This window comes from Pristiophorus japonicus, chromosome 6 (genome assembly GCF_044704955.1).
Source record: "Pristiophorus japonicus isolate sPriJap1 chromosome 6, sPriJap1.hap1, whole genome shotgun sequence".
NCBI lineage: Eukaryota > Metazoa > Chordata > Chondrichthyes > Pristiophoridae > Pristiophorus > Pristiophorus japonicus.
The window spans coordinates 158,852,207-158,878,511 of NC_091982.1; the positions used below are offsets into that span (position 1 = coordinate 158,852,207).

Here is a 26,305-nt window from a genome sequence, read left to right on the forward strand (position 1 = left end):
GATGATAGCTGCCTGTGCATCTTAGGAGCAAGAGACAATCAATTGTGTGGAGTTAGGGGAGTGTTGCTTTGCCCTGCTACTGGAGAGATTCGCTTTGGCGTAATGTCAAATCCCTAGATGGATGCCTACTGATCAGGAGCAGACAGCTGTTGTAGAACTGCACCTGGCGTAGGAGGTGTCGGGCAAATGGTGTTTGTTGAATCGATTGAGTAGATCAATACATATTATATAGGTTCAGATGCCAGTGATAAATTAACTTGTTGGTTTATTAAATATCGACATAAAGTACTAGCAAGTGTATACGTTTATATACTCACAAGTAGGATACCAATTGGGTCAATGAACTGCTTCTTTCCAGGCAAATTCTCAGTGCTGAATACCAACAATTTACTGACAATGGTTCATAGTTGAAGGGACAGTTCCTAAACAATGCCAGGTGACTTGCTCTGAAACTATCAATTTTGAGACTATTGTCATGTGACCCTTACGTGTCATTTGCTGCTGCACCAGTATGTTGGTGTACTGTTGCACCACATATTCTTCATTCTGGCTGGAATGCAAAGGACTACCAGCTGAAATGTGGATGGTCTCATCAATGAAGATAACCTTGCATGGCTGTTACCATTCATCTTTTCCCAGGATATTAGCAATCTAACTCAGACATGCCATCTCTAAAGTAGGCCATAATTCTTTCCACAGATTCTTTGATGAATTTTGCTTTTCTTCTTAAATTGCCCTAAACTAACACCTCCTGTGTTGCTAGGCATGCAGAATCCTAACTGTTATATATGTGGACTTGTATGTACTCTGTACAGCCACCAGAGCGTTCATTGCCCAGAGTCCCAAGGGATCCCATAATCCCTTGGGAGCACAGATATTTAAGAAGGCTTCACAGGTTGGAGAGGCACTCTGGAGACATGCAATAAAAGACTAAGGTCACACTTTACTTTGAGCTCACAGTGTTCAGTCTGACTCTTTCTCCACACACTACAACTGGCGACGAGATACAGATAGCGAACCCAAAGATGCAGAGAACAATGGGCATCCTGGAGAAATTTTCGGAGGGAGATGATTGGGAAACTTTTGTGGAGCGACTTGACCAATACTTCGTGGCCAACGAGTTAGATGGGGAAGAGAGCGCTGCCAAACAAAGGGCGATCCTCCTCACCATCTCTGGGGCACCAACGTATGGCCTCATGAAGAATCTGCTCACTCCAGCGAAACCCATGGAAAAATCATACAACGATTTGTGCACACTGGTCCGAGAGCATTTGAACCGAAGGAAAGCGTTTTGATGGCGAGGTATCGGTTCTACACCTACAAAAGGTCTGAAGGCCAGGAAGTGGCGAGTTATGTTGCCGAGCTAAGACGCCTTGCAGGACATTGCGAATTTGAAGGACATTTGGAGCACATGCTCAGAGACTTTTTCATACTTGGCATTGGCCGTGAAACCATACTTCGCAAACTTTTGACTGTAGAGACCCCAACCTTGAGTAAGGCCATAGCGATAGCCCAGGTGTTCATTGCCACCAATGACAATACTAAGCAAATCTCTCAGCACACAAGTGCTGCTACAAGTACTGTGAACAAAGTGATGTTGTTTTTGAATCGTAATGTACAGGGCAGGTCACATATACCTGCAGCTACACGTCCGCAGATGTCGCAGAGTCCACCATCAAGGATGATGAATGCAAGGCCATTAACACCTTGTTGGCGCCGCGGGGGTGATCATCGTTTCTATTCATGCCGATTCAAAGGATATGTTTGCAAGGGCTGTGGAACAATGGGATATCTCCAACGAGTGTGCAGGCGAGCTGCTAAGCTTGTTAAACCTGCAAACCACCATGTTGCAGAAGAGGATCACGAGGAAACAGAGCCTCAGATAAAGGAGGCAGAGGTACATGGGTACACACATTCACCACGAATTGTCCCCCAATAATGCTGAAATAGGAGGTGGGTGGGGTGGCTTGACCCATCCACCTCCACGGAGGTGGGTGGGGGGCACACACCCACCTCCATGGCACGAACCTGGTATTGCAGTACTTCCAGGAATGGTGCAGTGGCTCTAGGCCTTTTGGCTAAGAGCATTGGTGCAGAGTGATCCTTGACAGGTGCAAGGTGACCTCTGGCGTTTGTGATCCGACAAAGAATTGGAAAGATTGGCAACGAATAAAAAAAAAAATGCTGAATGTTGAACTAAATGGACTCCCGGTGTCAATGGAGCTGGACACAGACGCGAGCCAGTCCGTCATGGGCAAAAAGACTTTCAAAAGTTTGTGGTGCAACAAGGCCTCAAGGCCAGTCTTAACTCCAATTCGCACGAAACTACGAACTTACACTAAAGAGCTGATTCCTGTAATCGGCAGTGCTACCGTAAAGGTCTCCTACGATGGAGCGGTGCACAAGCTACCACTCTGAGTGGTACTGGGCGATGGTCCTACAGGGCTCGGCAGGAGCTGGCTGGGAAAGATACGCTGGGACTGGGACAACGTCCGAGTGCTATCGCCGCTGACGACACTTCGTGTGCCCAGGTCCTTCGTTGTTCGAACCAGGTATCGGGAAATTCCAAGGAATAAAAGTGCAGATCCACCTAATTCCGGGGGCACAACCATCCATCACAAGGTGAGAGCAGTACCGTACATCATGAGAGTAAGGGTAGCGATCGAGCTAGACCGGCTGTAACGAGAGGGCATCATTTCACCAATCGAGTTCAGCAAGTGGCTCAGTCCTATTGTCCCAGTCCTCAAGGGAGTCGGCACCGTCAGAATCTGTGGCGATTACAAAGTAACTATCAATCATTTCTCCCTGCAGGACCAATACCCACTACCAAAACCGACGACCTCTTTGCAACGCTGGCGGGAGGAAAGACGTTCACGAAGCTGGATCTGACTTCAGCCTACATGACGCAGGAACTGGAGGAATCATCGCAGGCCCTCACCTGCATCAACATGCACAAAGGTCTTTTTGTTTATAACAGATGCCCATTTGGAATCCGATCAGCGGTGGAAATATTCCAGAGAAACATGGAAAGTTTACTGAAGTTGGTCCCGCACACCGTGGTCTTCCAGGACGACATCGTGGTCACAGGTCGGAACACAGTCGCGCATCTTAGTCGACTCAACCGCATGGGGCTCAGGTTAAAATGCTCAAAGTGCGTTTTCCTGGCACCTGAAGTGGAGTTCCTGGGAAGGAGGATTGCGGTGGATGGCATCAGGCCCACTAACGCGAAGATGGAGGTAATTGCAAACGCACTGAGGCCACAGAATGTGACGGAGCTGCGGTCATTTCTGGGACTCATGAATTATGTAGTAGTTCTAGCAGTGTTCTTACCGGGTCTCAGCACACTGCTAGAACTACTACATGTCTTTCTACGAAAAGGGGGTGAATGTGTTTTGGGCAAAAGCCAAGAAAATGCCTTTGTAAAAGCGAGAAAATTGTTATGTTCAAACAAATTGCTTGTGTTGCATGATCCATGTAAGCGTTTGGTACTAGCATGTGATGCGTCGTCATATGGCGTCGGCTGTGTATTGCAACAAGCTAATGACTTCGGGAAACTGCAACCAGTTGCTTATGCATCCGGGAGTCTGTCTAAGGCTGAGAGAGCCTACAGCATGATTGAAAAAGAAGAATTAGCGTGTGTCTATGGGGTAAAGAAAATGCATCAATACCTGTTTGGGCTAAAATTCGAATTGGAAACTGACCATAAGCCATTTCTATCCCTGTTTTCCGAGAGTAAAGGGATAAATACCAACGCATCGACCCGCATCCAGAGTAGGGCTCTCACATTGTCCACATATAACTACGCCATCCGCCATAGGCCAGGCACAGAAAACTGCGCCGATGCTCTTAGTAGGCTGCCATTGCCCACCACAGGGGTGGAAATGGCGCAGCCCACAGGTCTAGCCATGGTTATGGAAGTATTTGAGAGATAAAGCCGTTACAGTGGCACAAAGATGAAATGTCTATACAGGCAGACTGCCTTCAGTGGGGCAATCGAGTAGTGGTCCCCAAGAAGGACAGAGACACCTTCATCTATGACCTCCACAGTACCCAGCCAGGCATCGTAATGATGAAAGCGATAGGCAGATCCCACGTGTGGTGGCTTGGTATCGATGCGGACTTAGAGTCCTGCGTTCACAGATGTAATACATGCTCGCAGTTAAGCAATATACCCAGGGAGGCACCGCTAAGTTTATGGTCTTGGCCCTCCAAACTGTGGTCTAGGGTACACGTCGACTATGCAGGCTCATTCTTGGGTAAAATGTTCCTTGTGGTTGTAGACGCGTACTCCATGTGGATTGAATGTGATATAATTTCGGCTAGCATGTCCGCTGCCACTACTGAAAGCTTGCGGGCCATGCTTGCCACACACGGCTTACCCAATGTCCTGGTGAGCGACAACGGGCCATGTTTTACCAGTGCCGAATTCAAAGAATTCATGACCCGTAACGGGAATAAACATGTCACATCTGCCCCGTTTAAACCAGTGCCCAATGGTCAGGCAGAGAGAGCAGTGCAAACCATCAAGCAAGGCTTGAAGAGGGTAACTGAAGGCTCACTGCAGACTTGCCTATCCCGAGTCCTGCTCTGCTACCGCACAAGACCCCACTCACTCACTGGGATCCCACCTGCTGAACTGCTCATGAAAAGAGCACTGAAGACAAGGCTCGCGTTAGTTCACCCTGATCTACATGAACAGGTAGAGAGCAGGCGGCTTCAACAAAGTGCATACCATGATAGCGCAAATGTGTCATGCGAGATTGAAATCAATGATCCTGTATTTGTATTAAATTATGGACAAGTTTCCAAGTGGCTTCCCGGCACTGTCATGGCCAAAGAGGGGAACAGGGTGTTTCGGGTCAAACTTTCAAATGGACTCATTCACCGGAAACACTTGGACCAAATCAAACTCAGATTCACGGACCACCCTGAGCAACCCACCTTGGAACCTACCTTTTTTGATCCCTCAACACACACACCAGTGGTAACCGACACCACGGTTGACCACGAAGCAGAACCCATCATCCACAGCAGCCCTACAGGGCCCAACACACCAGGCAGCCCAACAAGGCCAGCAGCTCAGCAGCCCAGCGAGGACCCAACAAATGATTCAACAACACCAGCTTTCATATCGAGATAATCAATCAGGGCAAGAAGGGCCCCAGATCGACTCACATTGTAAAAAGTTACACTATTGACTTTTGGGGGGGGATTGTTGTTATATATGTGGACTTGTATTTACTCTGTACAGCCACCAGAGGGCCATTCCCCGGAGTCCCAAGGGATCCCATAATCCCTTGAGAGCACAGGTATTTAAGAAGGCTTCACAGGTTGGAGAGGCACTCTGAAGACCTGCAATAAAAGACTAAGGTCACACTTTACTTTGAGCTCACAGTGTTCAGTCTGACTTTTTCTCCACACACTACACTAATGACCTACTCTGATACTATGTTTGCCTCTGTCCCACAGAATAAATTCATAATACGCAGATATTAGTACTAACCTCTATATTGTTGTTATTGTTTTCCTTTATTTCTCACCAGATGTTATGAGCCTTCTGCTGATTTATGCCCAATGTACATCTGCAGCTTCTACACTTCATCCTTTACTGTAGCCCTCTATGCTAACTATCCCATGATGCCCTTTACCTATGTCAAGCTGTTAACCTATTACATTATACACTATGCTATAGTGCTCACAGGTTTGCAGCTTGAATGACTGATTCTGGATGGCATGGAAGACATGAATGATGGTAATCTGTATGGCTCACAAACATTTCAAATAATAAAATACAAACTCAATCTCTTTTCCCATATGGGACCTACATCCAAGACCTTGTCAAAGATTTTATGCATTTGCTATAACAAAATTTACTAACATTTTATCATCCCAGTCACAAGTGAATTTATCTCCTGGTTTTACTCATCTGATTGCTTCGGCGTGAGAAAGGAGGGTTATTAATGGCCTACAGGAGAGGCTTAATAATCAGCTTCAGTAGAGCATTACTAATGGACTACAGGAGAGTGTTAATGGGCTATAGGAGAGCATTAATAATGGGCTACAGGAGAGTGATATTAATGGGCTACAGGAGAGGGTTAATAATGGGCTACAGGAGAGGGTTAATAATGGGCTACAGGAGAGGATTAATAATGGGCTACAGGAGAGGGTTAATAACGGGCTACAGGAGAGGGTTAATAATGGGCTACAGAAGAGTGTTAATAATGGGATACAGGAGAGGGTTAATAATGGGCTACAGGAGAGTGTTAATAATGGGCTACAGTAGAGCGTTACTAATGGGCCACTGGAGAGGGTTAATAATGGACTATAGGAGAGGGTTAATGGGCTACAGGAGAGGGTTAATAATGGGCTACAGTAGAATGTTACTAATGGGCTACAGGAGAGCATTAATAATGAACTACAGGAGAGGGTTAATAATGGGCTTCAGTAGAATGTTACTAATGGGCTACTGGAGAGGGTTAATAATGGGCTACAGTAGAATGTTACTAATGGGCTACAGGAGAGCATTAATAATAGACTACAGGAGAGGGTAAATAATGGGCTACAGTAGAATGTTACTAATGGGCTACAGGAGAGCATTAATAATAGACTACAGGAGAGGGTAAATAATGGGCTACAGTAGAATGTTACTAATGGGCTACAGGAGAGCATTAATAATGGACTATAGGAGAGGGTTAATAATGGGCTACAGTAGAATGTTACTAATGGGCTACTGGAGAGGGTTAATAATGGGCTACAGGAGAGCATTAATAATGGGCTACAGGAGAGGGTTAATAATGGGCTATAGGAGAGTGTTAATAATGGGATACAGGAGAGTGTTAATAATGGGATACAGGAGAGGGTTAATGGGCTACAAGAGAGGGTTAATAATGGGCTATAGGAGAGTGTTACTAATGGGCTACAGGAGAGGGTTAATAATGAGCTACAGGAGAAGGTTAATACTGGTACAGTAAGGAGGGTTATGAATGGGATACCAAGGAGGATTATTAATGAATTACTAGGGAGCTGGGTAGGATTATTAATGGGCTACTGGAGATGGTTATTAATTGGGAACCAATAACGATCCTTAATAGGGCTTCTTAAAGGATTATTTATGGGGGGTCCAAGAAAGATCACTAAAGCAGCTCCAAGAAGGATCATTAATGGGGCCATGAGATTTATTATTAATAGGGGTCTGAGGAACATTATTAAAGGGGCTCAGGATTATTAATACTCCAAGATGATGTATTAACGTTGCTCTGAGAGTGATTATTAATGGGGATCCAAGATGAATTATTAATGTTGCTTGATGAGGATTATTAATGTAGTTCCGAGAGCGATTATTAAAGTTGCTCCAAGAGCGAGTATTAATGTTGCTCCAATATCGATTATTAATATTGCTCCTAAAGTGATTATTAATGTTGCTCTGAGAGTGAGTATTAATGTTGCTCTGTGAGCGATTATTAATGGGGTTCCAAGGAGTATTATTAATGGAGTTCTGGGAGCTTATTAATTAGGTTCCAAAAAAGGATTAATAATGAGTTGTGATGAGGTTTGTTAATTGGGATCTGAGAAGGATTCTCCCTGATCCCAAAACTAAATCAAGTAAAGACCACAATCCCTGATCAGTTCCCTTCCTTCCCTGACATTTCCATAATTCCAGGAGCTCAGGAACCCATCATGTTCCACAGAGCATTTGATCACCTCCTAACCGTTTAATCTTCAGTCCCACTCTGACCAGGATATCCATTCCCCTTTTATGTTTAAGATTAGATGTTCCTGTGCCCCTGTTGCCCTGGAGATAGACAGAAGCAGTACACCTAAAACATGCTGTTTTGAGGAGAGACTCACAGAACAACTTACTTCATTAGAGAGATGAAGATTGCAAGGGAACATTATTCAGAATGTAACATTTTGGGATACTGTATATGAATAATTTGGGACATGATGTGGTAAGTGTAGCGTGCTTTGGAAGAAACAGGTGACTTTGGACCTATGGTTCCCAAAGCTCTCCAGCACTGGGGTTTTCCTGGGTTTGTTGTAGTCTAATTGATAGAGATTGATTGCCCCAAGTTCTGGACACGTCCCTATCTATTCTCAAGCCCAGCAAATTGTGGGTTCACTTCCCACTCCAGAGAGTTAGGCACATAATCCAGGCTGCCACTTCAGTGCAGTGCTGTCGGCAGTAATAGAGCTTCACCTAGTGGACTACTGAGGTAAAAGCAACTACTGATGTAATAACAATAAAAGGCCATGTGACAAGGTCATGTTAGGAGCCACCTTGTAGGGTGTGTGCTTGTGTAGTGGTGTCTAAAGATATCACAGATTGGTGACAATTCTTGGATTCCCTAGCTGATATTTTTATTGGTGGATAATTCTGCCAACTGCTAGAGAAACTGAGAGATTCTTTGTTTTGCAGAACAGCTAAAATCCAAGGTAAATTTCAAGCACACTTGGCTGAACTGTCTATATTGCCAGAGTCCAGATGGCCGTGCCTATGGGAATAATAGGGAGCTGGGTGAGTTCCATCATGACCGAGAGACTTTCGGAGCATATGTGGAGTGGCGAATAGTATCGTCGAAGTCCCCGATGAAGTAAACCATAACCGGGTGGTTTTAGAAAGGAAACGGACTATTTTCTTGACAGAAGCAGGCCCCAACGTGTATGAAACCCTGAAAGATTTGCTTGTTCCCATCAAGCCAAAGGACACACCACTGACAGAGATTTTAACCATAGTATAACAGCATTACAGTCCTGAACCCCTGGAAATTGCAGAAAGTTATCGTTTTGGAATACAAAATGAATTAAATGATGAGGGTATCAGTGAGTACATTGTAGCATTAAAAAAACTATCCATTCATTGTCATTTCGGAAACTTTCAGGACCGAGCATTGTGTGACCACGTTGTTTGTGGGATGAAAAATGAAGCAATCAGAAGAAAATTATTGACAACCCCGAACTTGATTTAGCTTTTGATTTAGCTTGTCAGACAGCTATGTTGATGGATATGGCAGACCAATACTCCCAGAAATTTTGTGCCATTTCCAGTCATCAGATAACAGAGGTGAATCGGCTTCAGGCTAAAAGTAAAAGACAGTTGGGTCCCAAGGCCTCAACAACTGGCCATGGTAATAGTGCATTGAAGTAGTGCTATTGGTGCCTGGGACAACACGTTGCTCAAAGCTGTCCATATGTGAAGGCAGAGTGTTTCTGCTACAAGAAAACTTAGCATCTTGCGAAGGCATGCTGACTGAAGAGCAAACCAGTGTTCAATGCTAGAAGTAGCAATTATCAGAGACTACATCGCATTGAAGCGAAGCAACAGGACGAGGAGGTTCTGGACTTACACGTCATCAGGAGCACGAGGATATCTAACAGTGATTCATGAAGTATCATCATCCAAGTAGACGTTGCAGGAACCAGGATACCCATGGAAATTGACACTGGTGCATCCGTGAGCGTAGTGCCGGAATGGCTATATCTCGACAAGTTGTGTGATTGTCGACTGGAGAAATTGAAGATAGAGCTGCGCGGCTACTCAGGACAGCAAATCCCTGTTGTAGGAAATATCACCATACCAGTGTAATACAAGGATCAGTTTCAGAGCTTGCCTCTCATAGTAGTGGCAGGTGACAAATCTGCCTTGATAGGTAGAAATTGGTTGGAATCATTGAAGCTGGATTGGAATGAGATTTTTCGTGTGGAAACGAAATTTGCATCAAAAGATGGTGTCATCAAGCAGTATCCGAAGATGTTTCCCAAAACAGGCAGTCCGAATCAAGACTTCAAGGTGAGTGTCAGAATGCAGAAGGATGCAAGACCAGTTTACTGCAAGCCACGTCCCGTACCATCCGCACTCAAGGAGAAAGTTGAGCAAGAACTAGAAACTGAGAACATTATCTCTAAGGTAGAGCTAAATAATTGGGCTACACACATTATTGTACCTAAGTCAGATGGTAAGGTTGTGTGGTGATTATAAAGTAACTGTGAACCAGGTTCTAGAGTGTAATCTGCCCAATACATTGCCAAATGTAGAAGATTTGTTCACAACGCTGACAGGTGGTCAGATCTTTTCAAAGTTAGATCTAACAAATGCCAACCTACAATTTGAGTTAGATAAGGAGTCCAAGTCATGTTTGACTATAAATGCTCATCTAGGCTTATATCAGTTTATTGGCTACCATTTGGAGGGTCTTCCGCCTCTGCCATATTCCAAGGGGTGATGAACCAGATTTTGCATGGGATTGAAGGGATAGTGTGTTATTCAGATGACATACTCATTTTAGTACCACACAGGCAAATCCATAATCACGTAATGAATGAAGTCCTCAAACGGCAGAGAAGCACAGAGTACGAGTGTCTGCTCACAAGTGTGAATTATTTCAAAACTCAGCGGAGTACTTAGGGCACAGAGTAGACAAAGATGGTTTACATCCAACCAAGGGAAAGCTGGATGCAATTAGAAATGCACCCACTCCCAAAATTTCTCTGAACTTCGATCATTTTTGGGTCTCTTAAATTATTACGGGAAGTTCCTTGGCTACAGTGTTACATCCACTGAATGAGCTGTTTAGAAAACAGGTCCATTGGAAGTGGTCAGAAGAATGCGACGCAGCATTCAAGAAGTGTAAAAGCCAATTGGTAGCGAGCACCATGTTAGTTCACTATGACATATCGAAAGAGATCAAGCTAGCGTGTGATGCCTCTGCATACGGAGTTGTGGCAGTGATCTCTCATGTACTAGATAGTGGGGAGGAGTGACCAATTGCTTTTGCTTCATGCAGTCTCAGTTCCAGTGAGCATAATTGTGCACAAATCAAAAGGGAAGCTTTGGCATTGATTTTTGGGGTCAAGAAGTTTCACAAATACTTATTTGGTCGAAGTTTACCATCGTTACTGACCATAAGCCCCTGACAGAAATCCTCCATCCAAAGTCCCCAGTTCTAAACTTATGCAGAGAATGAGAAGATGCAGAGATGGGCTTTGATTTTGTCAGCATATACATATGATATTGAGTACAGATGATCAGCTGATCACACTAATGCTGATGCTATGTCCAGGTTGCCACCCCCGTCACAAGTTATACCCGATGGTGAAGAAGTGTTCTATTTTTGCTACATTGATGAGCTGCCAGTCACGGCTGAAGAAACTGGTCAAGCAACCAAATGTGACCCAGTTATGTCAAAGATGTATGATTACATAGCAAATGGATGGCCAAACCATGTTTCAGAAGATTCATGCATACATCGTTCAGAGGAATGAATTGTCACTGGATAAAGACTGTATCATGTAGGGAGCAAGAGTGGTTATCCCAAATAAGTTCAGGTCCAAATTGTTAGGAGATCTTTATGACCAGCACCTGGGAAAGAGTTGACCAAGAGTTTTGCATGCAGTTACTTATGTTGGCCAGGGTTAGATAAAGATATAAAGTACATCATCAGTCAGTGTACAACATGGTAATCGATGAGCAAGAAACCACCATCAGTACCATTACCTTTTTTGGGAATGGCCTCCCAGGGTATGTCAAAGGATACATGTAGAAACATAGAAACATAGAAAATAGGTGCACGAGTAGGCCATTCGGCCCTTCGAGCCTGCACCGCCATTCAATGAATTCATGGATGAACATGCAACTTCAGTACCCCATTCCTGCTTTCTCGCCATACCCCTTGATCCTCATAGTAGTAAGGACTACATTAACTCCTTTTTGAATATATTTAGTGAATTGGCCTCAACAACTTTCTGTGGTCGAGAATTCCACAGGTTCACCACTCTCTGGGTGAAGAAGTTTCTCCTCATCTCGGTCCTAAATGGCCTACCCCTTATCCTTAGACGTGACCCCTGGTTCTAGACTTCCCCAACATTGGGAACATTCTTCCTGCATCTAACCTGTCTAAACCCCTCAGAATTGTAAACGTTTCTATAAGATCCCCTCTCATTCTTCTGAACTCCAGTGAATACAAGCCCAGTTGATCCAGTCTTTCTTGATAGGTCAGTCCCGCCATCCCGGGAATCAGTCTGGTGAACCTTTGCTGAACTCCCTCAATAGCAAGAATGTCCTTCCTCAAGTTAGGAGAACAAAACTGTACACGATACTCCAGGTGTGGCCTCACCAAGGCCCTGTACAACTGTAGTAATACCTCCCTGCCCCTGTACTCAAATCTCCTTGCTATGAAGGCCAACATGCCATTTGCTTTCTTAACCGCCTGCTGTACCTGCATGCCAACCTTCAATGACTGATGTACCATGACACCCAGGTCTCATTGCACCTCCCCTTTTCCTAATCTATCATCATTCAGATAATAGTCTGTCTCTCTGTTTTTACCACCAAAGTGGATAACTTCACATATATCCACATTATACTTCATCTGCCATGCATTTTCCCACTCACCTAACCTATCCAAGTCACTCTGCAGCCTCATAGCATCCTCTTCGCAGCTCACACTGCCACCCAACTTAGTGTCATCCGCAAATTTGGAGATACTGCATTTAATCCCCTCGTCTAAATCATTAATGTACAATGTAAACAGCTGGGGCCCCAGCACAGAACCTTGCGGTACCCCACTAGTCACTGCCTGCCATTCTGAAAAGTACCCATTTACTCCTACTCTTTGCTTCTTGTCTGCCAACCAGTTCTCAATCCACATCAGCACACTACCCCCAATCCCATGTGCTTTAACTTTGTACATTAATCTCTTGTGTGGGACCTTGTCGAAAGCCTTCTGAAAGTCCAAATACACCACATCAACTGGTTCTCCCTTGTCCACTCTACTGGAAACATCCTCAAAAAATTTCAGAAGATTTGTCAAGCATGATTTCCCTTTCACAAATCCTTGCTGACTTGGACCTATCATGTCACCTCTTTCCAAATGCGCTGCTATGACATCCTTAATAATTGATTCCATCATTTTACCCACTACCGATGTCAGGCTGACCGTTCTATAATTCCCTGTTTTCTCTCTCGCTCCTTTTTTAAAAAGTGGGGTTACATTGGCTACCCTCCACTCCATAGGAACTGATCTAGAGTCTATGGAATATTGGAAAATGACTGTCAATGCATCCGCTATTTCCAAGGCCACCTCCTTAAGTACTCTGGGATGCAGACCATCAGGCCCTGGGGATTTATCGGCCTTCAATCGCATCAATTTCCCCAACACAATTTCCCGACTAATAAGGACTTCCCTCAGTTCCTCCTTCTTACTAGACCCTCTGACCCCTTTTATATCTGGAAGGTTGTTTGTGTCCTCCTTAGTGAATACCAAACCAAAGTACTTGTTCAATTGGTCTGCCATTTCTTTGTTCCCAGTTATGACTTCCCCTGATTCTGACTGCAGGGGACCTACGTTTGTCTTTACTAACCTTTTTCTCTTTACATATCTATAGAAGCTTTTGCAGCCCATTTTAATGTTCCCTGCAAGCTTCCTCTCGTACTCTATTTTCCCTGCCCTAATCAAACCCTTTATCCTCCTCTGCTGAGTTCTAAATTTCTCCCAGTCCCCGGGTTCGCTGCTATTTCTGGCCAATTTGTATGCCACTTCCTTGGTTTAATACTATTCCTGATTTCCCTTGATAGCCACGGTTGAGCCACCTTCCCTTTTTTATTTTTACGCCAGACAGGGATGTACAATTGTTGTAGTTCATCCATGCGGTCTCTAAAGGTCTGCCATTGTCCATCCACTGTCAACCCCTTAAGTATCATTCGCCAATCTATCCTAGCCAATTCACGCCTCATACCTTCAAAGTTAGCCTTCTTTAAGTTCTGGACCATGGTCTCTGAATTAACTGTTTCATTCTCCACCCTAGTGTAGAATTCCACCATATTATGGTCACTCTTCCCCAAGGGGCCTCGCACAACGAGATTGCTAATTAATCCTCTCTCATTACACAACACCCAGTCTAAGATGGCCTCCCCCCTAGTTGGTTTATCGACATATTGGTCTAGAAAACCATCCCTTATGCACTCCAGGAAATCCTCCTCCACCGTATTGCTTCCAGTTTGGTTAGCCCAATCTATGTGCATATTAAAGTCACCCATGATAACTGCTGCACCTTTATTGCATGCACCCCTAATTTCCTGTTTGATGCCCTCCCCAACATCACTACTACTGTTTGGAGGTCTGTACACAACTCCCACTAACATTTTTTGTCCTTTTGGTGTTCTGCAGCTCTACCCATATAGATTCCACATCATCCAAGCTAATGTCCTTCCTAACTATTGCAATAGATTTTGCTAAGCTAGAACTATAGCAATTGTTCATAGTCATAGGTAGTCATTTGAAGTGGGTAGAGGTGTTACCACTGCAGAGAATAACAACCAGTAAAACACTAGACAATTTGCAAAAATTGTTTTTTTCATATGGGCTCCCAGAAGAAATTGTGTTTGATAATAGGCCGCAATTTTGTTCAGAAGAATTTGCACAGTTCATGAGCAGAAATGGTGTAAAACATACCAAGATATGAAGAGATTGGTAGAGCAACCAAGCACACGGTAAAAAAATGTAACACATGCCCTCATCAAGCAAATAATGGATCCAAATCCAAGGGAATGGCAGTTGTCGTTGGACGACAAACTAGCAAGTTTTTTTGATTAATTATCGGAATACTCCTAATAGCACCACTGGTAGAACACCAGCAGAGTGGTTTCTTAAACAACAACCAAGAACCAGGTTCTCATTGTTGAAGCAAAACTTGGCTCAGTCAGTAGAAGAGAATCAATCAAGGCAGAAAGAGAGTCATGATAGAGGTAGAGTAAGAATAAGAGAGAGAAGTGTGAAATTGAATGAGATTAGAGTGAGGAACCATCACCATAAATGATTAAAGTGGTTACCAGGAAGAATAGTGAAGATATGTGACCCTCGCACATATTTGTTCAAGCTGTTTGATCATGGAAAGGTTAGGTTTGTTCACATTGATCATATTTTACCTACAGATGTGGAAGGAGTTGAAAGTTGGGATGATTCAATGTATTCTAATAAGTCAGATAGTCTTGTTACAATTAGAGTACCAGTAACAAATCCTACAGCAGATGTACCAGAAACAAGTACAAGAGAAAGTCAGAATTTAAGAGTGAATCCGAGTCACGCAGTCGAACAGTCTGAAATTGTAGAGAGTCTAAATACAGATCAAGGGTTGTCTTTGGAGAAAAACTCTCCTCAGGCTCAGCCTAGAATGAGTCTAAGTCCTCCAACAAGTTTGGAAGGTTCTGTCCAAGAGCGAAGGTATCCTCTTTGAAACAGAAAAACGCTGGTTTAGTTTGATTTGTAAATATAGAAAAATAAGTATCTATCTTTTGTTGTGTATACCATGCAAGTTATGTATAATGATTATTTTGTTATGATTAACTTCTTCAATAAGGAGGGAGAAGTGTAATAGAGAACCTAGTGAACTACTGATGTAATAACAATAAAAGGTCATGTGGCAAGATCATGTGACACAGTTCTGTTAGGAGCCATCTTGTAGTGTGTGTACTTATGTAGTGGTGTCTAAAGATATCACATCGGTGATGCCGTCTTTTGGCTGAGACAATACAAACAAGGCCCTATCTGCTTGTTCAGGTAGCTATAAAAGATCCTACTGTGTTATTTGAAGAACAACAGGGCATACTTCTAGTGTCCTGGCCAACATTCTTTCCTCAATCACCAATAACAGTGTATCTGATCATTCACCTACTGTTAGTGGGACCTTGCTGTGCACAAACGGCTGCTGAATTTATCTATACAAGAACAGCAAATGCACGGGCTGTGTAAGTGTTTTGGAACGCTGTGAGAATGTATAATGCTATATAAATCCAGGTTCTTTCTGTGAATTACCTCTCAAAGCATCAATATTGTACAAGTGTAAATGTAGTCAGTTTGTTGAGCTGTAGATAATCTTTTGACTTTGTGATCCTTTTCAATTAGTAAGAATTTTATTTTTACTTGTAATGTGAATTCATTTATTTATGTCTATAATTATCTTCACTGTTACATTAAAGATTGCCTTACTCATCTCAATGTGTGTGCTTTCTATATATATATATAAAAAAAAATCTTCGTGTACATTTGCAGAATCTTAACATTTAAAAAAATAGTAGCATGTAGATAAATCAACAGTTTTAAATTACCCAGTTTTAGCAACCTTTTGAATGTCACAATCACCCTCACCCTGACCTGTTTCATTTTCTTAATTTTTTCAAAAAGCTTTTAAGCTTTTTTGGAAAATATATATTTAGTAAATTGAATTTTTCCAGCTCATTCCTTCGCTTTGCACGGCCTCACGCAATGCCTCATCCTGCAGGCCTCAGGATATCCCCTCTCAATCCCGATCACAGCTCTGTGCCTTCCCCCATCCTCTAGGACCGCCTGCCGATGCCTCCATCCTGTCTCTGTGGGTATGAGGGAGTCCCGCTCCTGCTCATAGTCCCAGCTTTGGGACGGCCTGCTCGCTTTTCGATGGCCACTCGCGATGTGCCGTGTAAAGAATATAAGAATTTTAATACAGCGCCTCATATAAATGAAGGGGGGGTCTGAGTCATAAATATAAAATATGTAAATACATCATGTATTAATATACTATACAGTAATGTGGAGGTCTAACATATAAATATAAGTAAATATATATAAATACAACACATATAATATTATACTGCTACATCTCCCATGACACTGCACATGGGGGAGTCAAGTCCGAATAGAATATTCAGGTCAAATGGGGTAGAGGCCAGAGGGTTAATTAGACCAGGGCGAGGGAAAGGGGAAGGAGGCAGAAAGAAGAAGAGGTGGATGAGATGAGGAAGGGAGAGGGGAAGAGGGGCAAAGGAGTGGAGGGGAAAGCTGGAAAGGGGAGGTGGGGAGAGAAGAGGTGGGGAGAGAGGAGGAAGGGAGGGGAGTGAAGAGGAAAGAGGAAGAGGGTGATATGAGGGTGAGGGCATGGGGGAAATACGCAGGCAAAAGGATGGTGGAAACAGTGAACCGGGAGACTCTCGATTGCCAGAAACTGATTTCATTGGACACTGAAGATTATGGGCTATAATAGAGCGGGGGTCAGGGCACCAGTAAATATATTCACATCATATGGAGGAGGGGGCTCAGTATCACTACAATCGGGGGGGAGTGATTGCACTAGTTAATCTATGGTGGTTTCTCACTAGGGTCTATAAAGTCAGTCACGGGAAAATTGCAACATAATGCGCTGTCCAAACTGTTACAGTTTCACCCATTGATTCTGAGACATGCAGTTGCAACAAAGACACTGTTGCAGAGCCACCAAAATTCTCCAGTGTAGCACTGCATCAACTTGCAAGGTCACCTCCTGCGTTTCAACTTAACATTACATGACCTATTTATCGAAACCGTCTATCACCGCCACCTACGGGTGTAACTGGTTATGTGGCCACACTTAAAACTGATCTTCTCACAAAGTGTCCAACATATCAGTTTTTGAAATCAAACGTTGCAACCCAGTCACCAAGTTTTATATAAAATTGATAACGATACAGAATGAGACATCATATAAGCGGAGCATACAGAAATATATTTTACAATAATGGAGCGTGAAGGGTCTGAGACATAAATATATACAAACAGCACATATAATTATAGTAATGGAGAATGAAGAGCATGAGACATAAATATATACATACAGCAGATATAATATAATTAAAATAATGGAGAGTAAAAGGTCTGAGATAAATATAATATACAAGCACAAAGCACATATAAAGTAATATACATAGAATTGCATAGAATGAACAGCACAGAAACAGGCCATTCAGCCCAACAGGTTCGGTGTTTAAGCTCCACACGAGCCTCCTCAAACCCTTCTTCATCTAACCCCATCAATATATCCTTCTATTCCTTTCTTCCTCATGTGTTTATCCAGCTTCTGATTAAATGCATCTATGCTCGTCGCCTCAACTACGCCTTGTGGTAGTGAGTTCCACATTCCAACCACTCTCTGGGTAAAAAAGTTTCTCCCGAATTCCCTATTGGATTTATTACTGACTATCTTATATTTATGGCCTCCTAGTTCTGGTCTTCCCACAAGTGGAAACATCTTCTCTACGTCTAAATTACTGAATATACGGCTATGGAGAGTGAGACAGAAATATAAATACAACACAGAATACCAGTGTATAAGAATATAGATAGAGCACTAAATAAATATACATGCATGAAGAGAGCGAGTGTAGGTATAGAGTGAAGCCGAAACAAATAAACAATTATAAATACTGCAGAGATGAATCTAATAAATATATATAGATAAATACAGAACTAAATATAATAATAAAGTGAGACAATTGAAAGGGTCTGAGTGTAGGTGCGCAGTGGGGCTGAGAGGTAAATATTAATATATATGGAAATATTAAACCAGACCCACAATCCATTTGAGACTATAGTAAATAAAATTATATAAATAAACGCAGCACATCATAAATTATACATAAATATCAAACATACATAATGGAACAAATATAAATGAAGCAGAAATAAAATGTTCAAGTAATAGAAAATGAAGGGCTAAGGGCAGGTACAAGATGGATCGAAGACAATATATATATATATAAACACATGTCCATCTCCATATATCTTATTCACTATCCTATGCTTGTGCACCTTGGTCCAACTATCCCACTTCACCTGGGGACCACATTCAGCCTCTACTCCCCATGCGCAACACCACAGAAGATCGATTCATCAATTAAAAGGTCGTATCTCCAAAATAGTTTGTAGTAAATCTAAAACAGAACCCAGTCCTGCCATCGTAACGTTGCCGGAAAGCTGATTTATGCCACATGTCCGGCAAAGTTACAGTGGTGGAGCTGGGAGCAGCTCCGAGGAAATTCTGGCCCCTGGTCTTTGCACCTGATGGGTCTACAAGTCACCTTTTTACATTGGGAGCTCTTTGGGGTTTGTGTCAGCTTTTTTTTGTTTGAAGCTGATTAGCATTTGCTGGTTTCCTAGATTGGCCTGTACTTCAATAGGACGGAGCGTGCAATGATCTGAATGAGCCCCTGTAGTTATCGTTGGGAGAAAGGGTGCATCGTACTGTTCTGTGCACAGTATGCCTGGTTAGGACTGGGCTGCAATGGCTCAGATTGTGTTTTTATTCAGACCCTCAACAGACATGAAGCAATCAGAAGTGTCGGGCCTTTCAGCCTCTCTGTCTGGATTCGAGTCTAATCCCGGGTTCAAAGGGGAAAGGCCCATGTCAGCTGGAGCCTTGCCTGCTTCAATTAAAGTACCTTGAGGGCTTGCTGTCATCCTTGGAAGAGTTGTCTGGTAGGCTTGGTAACGGCACTCGGTCTCGGGCCTTCGCAGCTGCTTCTTCTACCAGCTGTGAGGGGATTCTCATGGCAGCCCTGAAGTGCAAAGGAGAAAGAACAGGTGTTGTTTCATAGACAGAGGATTTGGATTAAGATGTATCCAGTATTTGAGCTGAAACTCCTCTCACTCAAATGGATGATTAGACTGTTCAGCAACTTTTAATCCTGGTCTAATCTGGAAGTAGAGGTAACATGACCAGAATTCTCCCTAACTCTTCTTTGACTCTGCACACAATGTGAGGGAGTACAGTGCCAATCCGATAGAATTGCAGCACAGTGCTGGATTATAAGGCGCACGGAGACGCATTATTCAATATAGTGTGAGTGAGAGATGGGGTGAGTGAGTGAGCGATGGGTGCGTGTGAGTAGGTGATGGATGTGTGAATGATGAGTGTGAGTGAGTGATGGTGCAAGAGGGTAAATGATGGGTGTGAGTCAGCAAGTAATGAGTGTAAGTGAGTGAGTTATGAGTGTGTGTGTGTGAGTGTGCGATGGGTTTGACAGAGTGAGTGAGAATTATTTCATCAACAGTTTGGTGAACTTTACAGATTTAGTAAATATTTTGGGACCTTTATAACTGAAAGAAGCTTCAAGCTCCTATGGGTGGGTTTGTGACTCTGATTTTGTCACATAGAGCAGTAAAAAGGTTAACAAGTTAACTTTACAATAAAGCTGTACGCAAGTACAGTGTTAAAACCTGGTTCAAACAATACCATAAAATGTGGTCATCAGTATCAAAAATAACTGATGATGACAATATAGTCTGAAACAATAGGGCTCAATTTTCCCTAAAGCTGTTTTTTGGCGTACTTGAAGAGTTGTGCCTGTTTTTTTGGGGGCCCAACTACGCCCCAAAAGAATCATCCAACTTTACCCATTTGAATTGTTGATTTTGGCGCTGCCTAGCCTGTCCTTTAGCTTTGGGGGTGGAGTCTAAGATCTGCGCCAAAAAGATTGGGTTGCCAGGGTAATCAGGGACACACTGCGGGCTGAGGCTGGAAAGTGACACATACAACACAGCTCATAGAAACCTGCACAAGCACCTTACACATTGCAGCAGCATTCCAGCATTAAATTATTAAATTGTTTATGCCAAAAGTCTATCCCTCCTGTCCTCTCCCATCCACTCCCAGTGCCCGGTGCCGCTCCAAACCCTGGCCCAAAAGACCTCCCCCTCCCGATGCCAGTTACTGCTGCTAGCCCTGGCTGAAGGGCCTCCCCATCTCTCTCCCTCTCTGCTGCTGCTGTCCCGGCTGTGGAACTGCATCTGCTGCGCTGATTGTCTTACCAAAGGGGGCGTAACCTGCCACCTGCGCCAATTCTGGCCATTTAGGGAAGTTTGTCCAGCTGGGAGTTACTCCAGTTCTGCTTAGGTCACCAGATGTTGCCTCTGCAGAAAAACCTTCTGGGGAGTTAAGGAAATCAGCGCAGGTAAGGAAATCGGCGCAGGGAAGGGCAACAGCTGCCCGGAGAGCAGTAGCAGGAGGTAAGAGAGAGGGGGAGGGGAGGAAGCCTTTCGGATGTAGTTAGGTGCGGGGACCAAGAGGGAGGAGGCCATTCGGCCTGGGATAGGGGAGGGGGAGCAGACCGGTAATCTACTCGGGGCTAGGGGCGGGCGGGGGATCGGACCAGGAGGCCCTTTGTTTTGGGATAGGGATGGGGGATCGGCACCGGCATCAGGAGGAGGGGGACAGTTTAATAATTACAGGTAAGTTGCAGCAATGTATTTTAATGTGTTTTTAAGTTGCTGCAATGTATTTTGTCGCGTTTTTAAGTTGTTGCAATGTATTTTAATGTGTTGCGAGCTGGCTGTATGTTTCACTTTGCAGCCTCAGCTCGCATTTTGTCCCTGGTTTCCGTGGCAACCGATCTTTTTGGCGCAGATCAAGGCTTCACCCCCAAAACTAAAGGACAGGTTAGACTGCATCAAAATGAAGAAATCAAACAAGGAAACTTAGAACATTTTTTTTTGCGTACTTGGGCCCCCAAAAAACAGGCATAACTCTTCAAGTTTGCCAAAGAAAACTTTGGGGAAAATTGAGCCCTAGATATGGGATTTGGTGCCAACATCATGTCTACAAGGACCAAAGAAGCCATAGCCTGTGATCTACCTGGATTAAATTCAGGAGGTGAATTTACCAACTACAGGTCAGTGTACAAAGGACAGTGTAATATGCGCACGTGAGTATGCCCACAGATTTGTAGAGCTGTTGAGTTGGGAGTGACTTAGCTGTTGAGTTGGGAGTGACATGATGTTCACAAGACTCAATAAAACCCCAGCCAGTTGGGTTCGGGGGATCCACGATGTGGCAGGTGGTTGTGAGCCTGGTGGATGAACTGGTAATGTGTAGTGTGATTGCTAAACATTTTGCTAATAAACCAACTAGTTCTTAATAGCAATGTGTTGCTATGAATTCTTAAGCAAAGAACCCATGAAGCAAATACATTACAGACAAGAACATAAACTGTTACGTTTAGAATAACTCCACAAGACTGTATATCTTAAGCTCAAACTGTTGTGACCTTGGTCTCTTTATTGTAACTCCAGAGTGAGGAGGCAACATGGTAGACTGCCTTTTATACCTGCTTGCCCAGGGTGTGCAGGTGACCCTTGGGTCTCCCACAGGTGCGCACCCTGGTGGCAAGTCTTACACATTGGTAATGTTTACATACATAACATAATTTCCCCCTCAAAGTGTTATGTACAAATTATTTACAAGTTGAGGCAATCCGGGGCTCTGCGTTCCTGGGTTGATCGCCTGAATTGAAGTCCTGGCATGGGTGAGTCAGTCGGATCATTGCTGCACTGCGGTGTGGCTGGTCTGATCGGACTGTCGGGCATGGTGGGTTCATCCTCGTGGTTGACAGCGAGGTCGATTGCTGGTTGGGTGTATGTGGGTGGATCAATGATGGTAATGTCCTCTTCAAATTGTTCTTGGTTGTAAGTGAACCGCAGTTTGGTCTGATCCAAGTGCTTTCTGCACGTTTGTCCGTTCAAAAGTTTGACAACAAACACTCTATTCCCCTCCTTGGCTAATACAGTGCCAGCAACCCATTTGGGACCATGACCGTAATTAAGAACAAACACAGGGTCATTAACTTCAATGTCGCGTGATACAGCCACGCAATCGTGGTACATGTTATGACGGCGACGCCGGGTTTCTACATGATCATTGCGATCCGGGTGGACTAAGGAGAGCCCAGTAAGTTGCCGATGCCTGGCTCTAATAATGACAGGAATTTGTTTTGCACTTGGGCGCACGAGGCGCCATCCTCTGAAGACAGTGTTTTGATGTCGTCCCAGTTCCATCGGATCATTCCGAGCCAGCTTCTGCCGAACAGCGTTGGGCCATTGCCTGGTACAATCCATAGTGGTAAATCATGCACAGCTCCATCGTACGATACCTTCACTGCCGCACTGCCAATGACTGGTATGAGCTCTTTGGTGAAAGTACGCAGCTTGGTGTGGATCGGACTTAGTTTTGGCCTTTGTGCCTTGTTGCCCCACAGTTTCTCAAAAGCCTTCTAGCTCATAATTGACTGACTCGCCCCCGTGTCCAATTCCATGGAAACTGGAATGCCGTTTAAGTTAACTTTTAACATTATCGGAGGGTTTTTGGTGGTGAAGGTGTGTATCCCATACACTTCCTATCCAGCCTCGGGTTGAGTTGCCTCTTTTACTCGTTCAGCGAGATCCGCGCCGGATCGGTCATCTTCTGCCGACTCTGCCACGTAGTGAGTTGCAGCACATTTGCACATTCGCTGGAGGTGCCCCATTGTTCCACAGCCTTTGCTTGAATCGACATTGATGGGCTCGATAATTACCACCACAGCGCCAACATGGTGTTAATGGATTCGCAGTCATGCCCCATGGCAGACTCTGAGTCATCCTAGGTTTGGCCTCTGCAGGTGTGTAGGCCCTGCCATGTACAGTTCTGCCTGCTGAATGCATTATTTTATGCATAGTACTTGCCGGTAAGTTCTGATGCTGCAAAGATATCTGTTTAGTGTTATCGTTCGTGGATATAAAAGCCTGGACTATCGTGATGGCCTTGCTCAGATCGAGGGATTCGGCAGACAGCAGTTTGCGAAGAATGACCTGGTGGCTGATTCTAAGCATGAAAAAGTCCCGCAACACTTCCCCCCAAAATCCAGCAAATACGCATGGTCCTGCAAGGTGTCTTAGGTCGGCGACATAGCTCGCTACGTCCTGGCCCTCAGAGCAGTGGTGAGTATAAAAGCGATACCTGGCCATCAATATGCTCTTCTTTGGCTTGAGGTGTTCCCGAACCAGCGTGCACAACTCTTCATATGTCTTTTCCGTTGGTTTCATCGGTGCTAGCAGATTTTTGATGAGGCCATATATCGTGGACCCGCAAACAATGAGGAGAATCGCCCTGTGCTTGATCGCGGTTTCTGCCTTTTCCAGCTCATTGGCCATGAAGTACTGGTCAAGGTGCTCAATGACGGGTTCCCAATCATCACCCTCAATAAATCTCTCGAGAATACCAATGGCAGCCATAACTGCATGAAAGTTCTTGATCTGTTACTCGTCGGCAATTGTTACATTTAGAATAACTCCACAAGACTGTATATCTTAATCAAACTGTTCTGACCTTGGTCCCTTTATTGCAACTCCAGAGTGAGGAGGCAGCATGGTAGACTGCCTTTTATACTTGCTTGCCCAGGGTGTGCAGGTGACCCTTGGGTCTCTCACATGTGTGTCCCCTGGTGGCAAGTCTCACAAATTGGTAATGTTTATATCCATAACACAAACCAATTTGGTTACTTCCACTAACATCCAACCTATGCTATTGCTCAGTACTGTGAAAGGGTGCAGTTAGTGAAATGGTGTTGAGTGTTGCTGAGAAGCCCACACCAGAGGGGAAGAGAGAAACCTCATTGTTCATCGATCACACTGATGGTTTTCAAGGTCTTGGTTGTCTAACCGGAGAGCACAGCATCAGATTGTTAGATAGTACATGGCCAGCCATACACCTCTGCAGAAAGCCACTATTTGCAGGAAACAAAACAGAATTGTGTGGAATCACATGACAAGAAAAATTGATAGCTGCCCATCCACCTTGATTGTGCACAAGATCAGTGGACAGATTCCTGTGTGTCCTGAATCAGTCTCTGCACTTACTACTGCAGAAATACTGAGGGACTGGGCTGTGGGAAGGGAAATTGTGGTTCCTTCCCACCCTTGGGGGGTTGGGAAGGGGGAGGGTGTAGGGAGAAGGGGTTTACAAGACAAAACCTACAAGGTTCTAAAGAGAGAAGATGGGGGGAGCGGGGAACAGAGTACAGAAAAAGAGATTGGATAGAGAAAGAGAGGGAGCAAAGAGAGAGGGAGAGAAAGGAGAGAAGAGAGAGACATGGGGATGTAGGGGATGTGCTGTTGCCTTTGCTGACTGATATCATTGTTAGCGGTTACTATTCTCCGTTCTCCTGTCATGCGTGCTTGGTGGGCGGGGCTCATGTGGGCAAGGATCATGTGGGCAGGACTCAGGTGGATGGGGCTCAGGTGGGTGGGATTCAGGTGGGCGGGGCTCAGGTGGGCGGGGATCAGGTGGGCAGGACTCAGGTGGATTGGCCTCAGGTAGGCGGGGCTCATATGGGCGAGGATCAGGGGCGGGACTCAGGTGGGCGGGGCTCATGTGGGCGAGGCTCATGGGGTGGGACTCAGGTGGGCGGGGATTAGGTGGGCGGGGAGCAGGTGGGCAGGACTCAGGTGGACGGGGCTCAGGTGGACGGGGCTCAGGTGGGTGGTTCTCAGGTGGGCGGGGCTCAGGTGGGCAGGGCTCATGTGGGAGGGGCTTAGGTGGGCGGGGTTAGGGTGGGCGGGCTCAGGTGGACGGGATGCAGGTGGGCGGGGCTCAGCATTGGAAGTATGACTGCAGAAGGTTGATATAGAGGCCACCTCACCTGTGTAAAGATAATCTCTGAAAGGTGTTATTTTTTTCTCATTGCAGATAACTTGAGGTTGCGAGAAAGAGGAAGTGTTTGATGTGGGCAGAAAAGATATTACCCATAAACTGAAAGCATCCTTCATGGTTCTCTTCAAAGGGAACTGAGAAATCTCTGCACATAACCCAACTGTAGCACAGAGAATGAAATAGAAACCTTCAGTATCGACATAGAGTGTGGGACAAGGGCGGATATATAGGGCTGAATTTATGGCACTCTTGGAGTTAACATGAAGTGGTTTAAGCCAATCAAGATATTCCCCCCACACCGTTCCCTTTGGAACTCAATATCCTGTACAAAGACGAAAAGTCAGCAAAACCATCGACACGTCAGTTTACAAACAATAACGACTCGATCATATTGAAATGCATCATCACAGGCATGATGCCATTACAAGAATAGAAACATAGAAACATAGAAAATAGGTGTATGAGTAGGCCATTCGGCCCTTCGAGCCTGCACCACCATTCAATAAGATCATGGCTGATCATTCACCTCAGTACCCCTTTCCTGCTTTCCCTCCATATCCCTTGATCCCTTTAGCTATAAGGGCCATATCTAACTCCCTCTTGAATATATATCTAACGAACTGGCATCAACAACTCTCTGCGGTCGAGAATTACATAGGTTCACAACTCTCTGAGTGAATATGTTTCTCCTCATCTCGGTCCTAAATGGCTTACCCCTTATCCTAAGACTGTGACCCCTGGTTCTGGACTTCCCCAACATCAGGAACATTCTTCCTGCATCTAACCTGTCCAGTCCCGTCAGAATTTTACATGTTTCTATGAGATCCCCTTTCATCCTTCTAAACTCCAGTGAATACAGGCCCAGTCAATCCAGTCTCTCCTCATATGTCAGTGCTGCCATCCCGGGAATAAGTCTGGTGAACCTTCGCTGCACTCCCTCAATAGCAAGAACGTCCTTCCTCAGATTAGGAGACCAAAACTGAACACAATATTCAAGGTGAGGCCTCACCAAGGCCCTGTACAACTGCAGTAAGACCTCCCTGCTCCTATACTCAAATCCCCTCGC

The 26,305-nt window shown here is 44.5% G+C and overlaps 1 protein-coding gene across 1 annotated transcript in view; it reads right to left on the reverse strand.

The window, feature by feature from the left end:
- Window positions 1–26,305, reverse strand: part of inpp5d (inositol polyphosphate-5-phosphatase D) — a 221,667-nt gene that overhangs the window by 26,545 nt on the left and 168,817 nt on the right. Inside the window, exon 25 of the mRNA XM_070882224.1 lies at window positions 19,220–19,336. Coding sequence (XP_070738325.1) covers window positions 19,220–19,336 — 117 coding nt within the window. The remainder of the gene's footprint in view (window positions 1–19,219; window positions 19,337–26,305) is intronic.